The sequence below is a fragment of the Penaeus monodon genome, chromosome 5, assembly GCF_015228065.2.
Source record: "Penaeus monodon isolate SGIC_2016 chromosome 5, NSTDA_Pmon_1, whole genome shotgun sequence".
Lineage (NCBI taxonomy): Eukaryota > Metazoa > Arthropoda > Malacostraca > Decapoda > Penaeidae > Penaeus > Penaeus monodon.
In genome coordinates, this window is record NC_051390.1 from 12,836,159 (window position 1) to 12,838,658 (window position 2,500).

The 2,500-nt window shown below is 35.1% G+C and overlaps 1 protein-coding gene across 1 annotated transcript in view; it reads right to left on the reverse strand.

Moving 5' to 3' along the window:
* The window catches only part of LOC119572986 (lysophosphatidylserine lipase ABHD12-like), a 40,163-nt gene that overhangs the window by 13,137 nt on the left and 24,526 nt on the right, over positions 1 to 2,500 (reverse strand). Inside the window, exons 4-5 of the mRNA XM_037919970.1 lie at positions 889 to 1,097; positions 81 to 213 (exon numbers count right to left, since the gene is read on the reverse strand). Coding sequence (XP_037775898.1) covers positions 81 to 213; positions 889 to 1,097 — 342 coding nt within the window. The remainder of the gene's footprint in view (positions 1 to 80; positions 214 to 888; positions 1,098 to 2,500) is intronic.

Genomic DNA, 2,500 nt, shown 5'->3' on the forward strand with positions numbered 1-2,500 from the left:
TTATATTCATATTTGTATTTTCCCTTTCTATATTCTGGCTCTAGAGGTTAATTTTTTTCAAGTTCTCTAATCCCACTTACCCTGTTCCAAGCGAGTGACCCCAGACAAAAAATGGTGATGAGCCAACTCTCTCCCGAACATATCTATAGACTACTTTGGCATCATGTACAACCCTTGTTTCATTTGGTTGAACATATGTGGAATCTGCATATCCTGTAGGTTAAAAGAACATATACATAGCATTATCCTTGAAGACAAGATATAAACCACATTACAGCAATATCATCTAAAAATATAAAGCCACATGAATATATATCTGAAAATATAAAGCCACATGAATATATATCTGAAAAATATACACCATTGTAAGAATTAAATATGCTAGTAAAGTCAATATCAAATCACCAGATCCATTCAACAAATATATGAGATAAGCATGGTACATGGTAAGTAAATTGAAACTTTTGGAAGAAATAGGAAAGTCACCAAGACAAGTGATAAAGACAAAAAATCTGCAAAATGTGAAGAAGCCCATGCACTTTCCTCCATGGATGCATGTCAGGATAATGCAAAAGCCCTAAATAATAGTTAGTTCTCTTATATCTCTGATCATATTCATAGGCAGAATATGCTATGATAACAGTAATCAAACTTCTATATAAAATTAATATATATAATGTAAAACAGTTACCATATTACAAGTATACAGCCTATCTAATGTAACTTGCCCAAAACGACCATTTACTGGAAATCTTAAAGACACGTATTTTACTGCAATTCCAGATGAGAGAAGGCACGAGACTATCTAATTGAATTTATAAATAAGATTACATAAACAAGTCTCTTTTATAATCACTATTGGTACAACATATAATTTACATCTTTTACCTCTGTAATCAAAGGCCACTACATGGTAATCCATTTTTCTGAGCACATTGTAGAGTTCTACTCTGTGTGCAACTGCTCGAGAAGCAGTGTTGCCATGAAGGTAGAGTATGACTGGCCTGTGGTCACTTAAGGTCTTAATAAACCAACTTTCTCGATCATCCAAATTTTCTTTAGGAACTGATGCTATTAGTGACTCTGGAAGAATGTGCCTGAAAAGAAATATTACCAATCAGATCCTTTCTCTCTTTTTCACTACTTCTCTTTTAGAAGACCATCTAGGGTAAACTCGCCACTTAGGACCCCTCCTAATTAGGATGCACTTGAGAAAAAATCTTTTATGCTCAAAATAAAATAAAACCATCTACTAACATCCCCTGAAAATTACTTTAAATACGGCATAGAAAATGTAAGAAAAGGTGAAACTTTTCATACATCCCTTAGCCCAAAGCTGAGGGTAGTGACTTTGCAAAATTAGACTTTATACCAGTTACTTTGCACATTCAATTCTCATTTTCTTTCAAATGAACAGCCAAGGGTCAGATAAAGCCAATTTCTAAATTATGACTCTGGAGAGGTGGGGTGCATACTAATTGAATTTAAAATGTCATCTATGACTAATTAAGCCTTTTTTAGTGTTCTTACATGGGGGTATGCAGCATGTAACCGAAATCTGGCCCTCACTCTATCAATATGTATCAATGGGTCAAAATACCTTGAGAAGTAGTAATATGACATCCATTTGAATTGGGGCCACAACATACCCATTTAGGACTCTGTGCTCAAAACTAATGTAGATGCACATCCAAATAGGAGATGACAAACGTCCAGGTGAGGTACCAGGCACATCCATATTGGTTTCATGCACTACTTAAATACTGGACAACATTTTGTGCAATTTAAAACAATGATTATATCAAATAAACAGCAATTCTTCTTGTAGAATAACTTCATAACAACATGGTACAATATCAGGGAAAAAAATAAGAAGTCAGTGCAGGGTACACAGAAGAGATCTTTTGCTGTTTTACTGTAGACTCAGTTTGATTTCTCTTTACTTTTTTAGCTTTGGACTGTCAATTAGATGGGCTGCAGAGAAGTACGACATCCTTGAATCAACCCTCTGGCACAAACTATCAAGCTATCATGATATGAACACTAAACCTGGACCCTTCTAACTGATGCAGGAAAATTTGTTCCTATGAATTATGCCACCAGCTCCATCAATTAAGGTGGCATATCAGATTACATATGCAAATATACATAATGTTGTAAAAGCCATCTTACAGGATGAAGAAAGCCAAGGAAGTGCAAGAAAATTTCCCCCCTCATTTATAGAAACAGAGCCAAATACAAAAAATATACCAGGGAAAATACTTCCTAGCAAAGACTAAATGAACTGAACATGATTTTGTAAGGGCTCCCTCCAAACAATACACATTTCATGCAGCCTCTTGATGTGTCAATGCCTGGCCCACACTGAAGATATGCTGGGATTAGTCTGTAAGGAGATGGGAAACAGAACACAACCAAATTGTTACACATGCAAACTTTGCATAAATGAATGTAGTAAACTTTATTAATTTCTAATTAGCTTTCAATAACCCCCCTGATC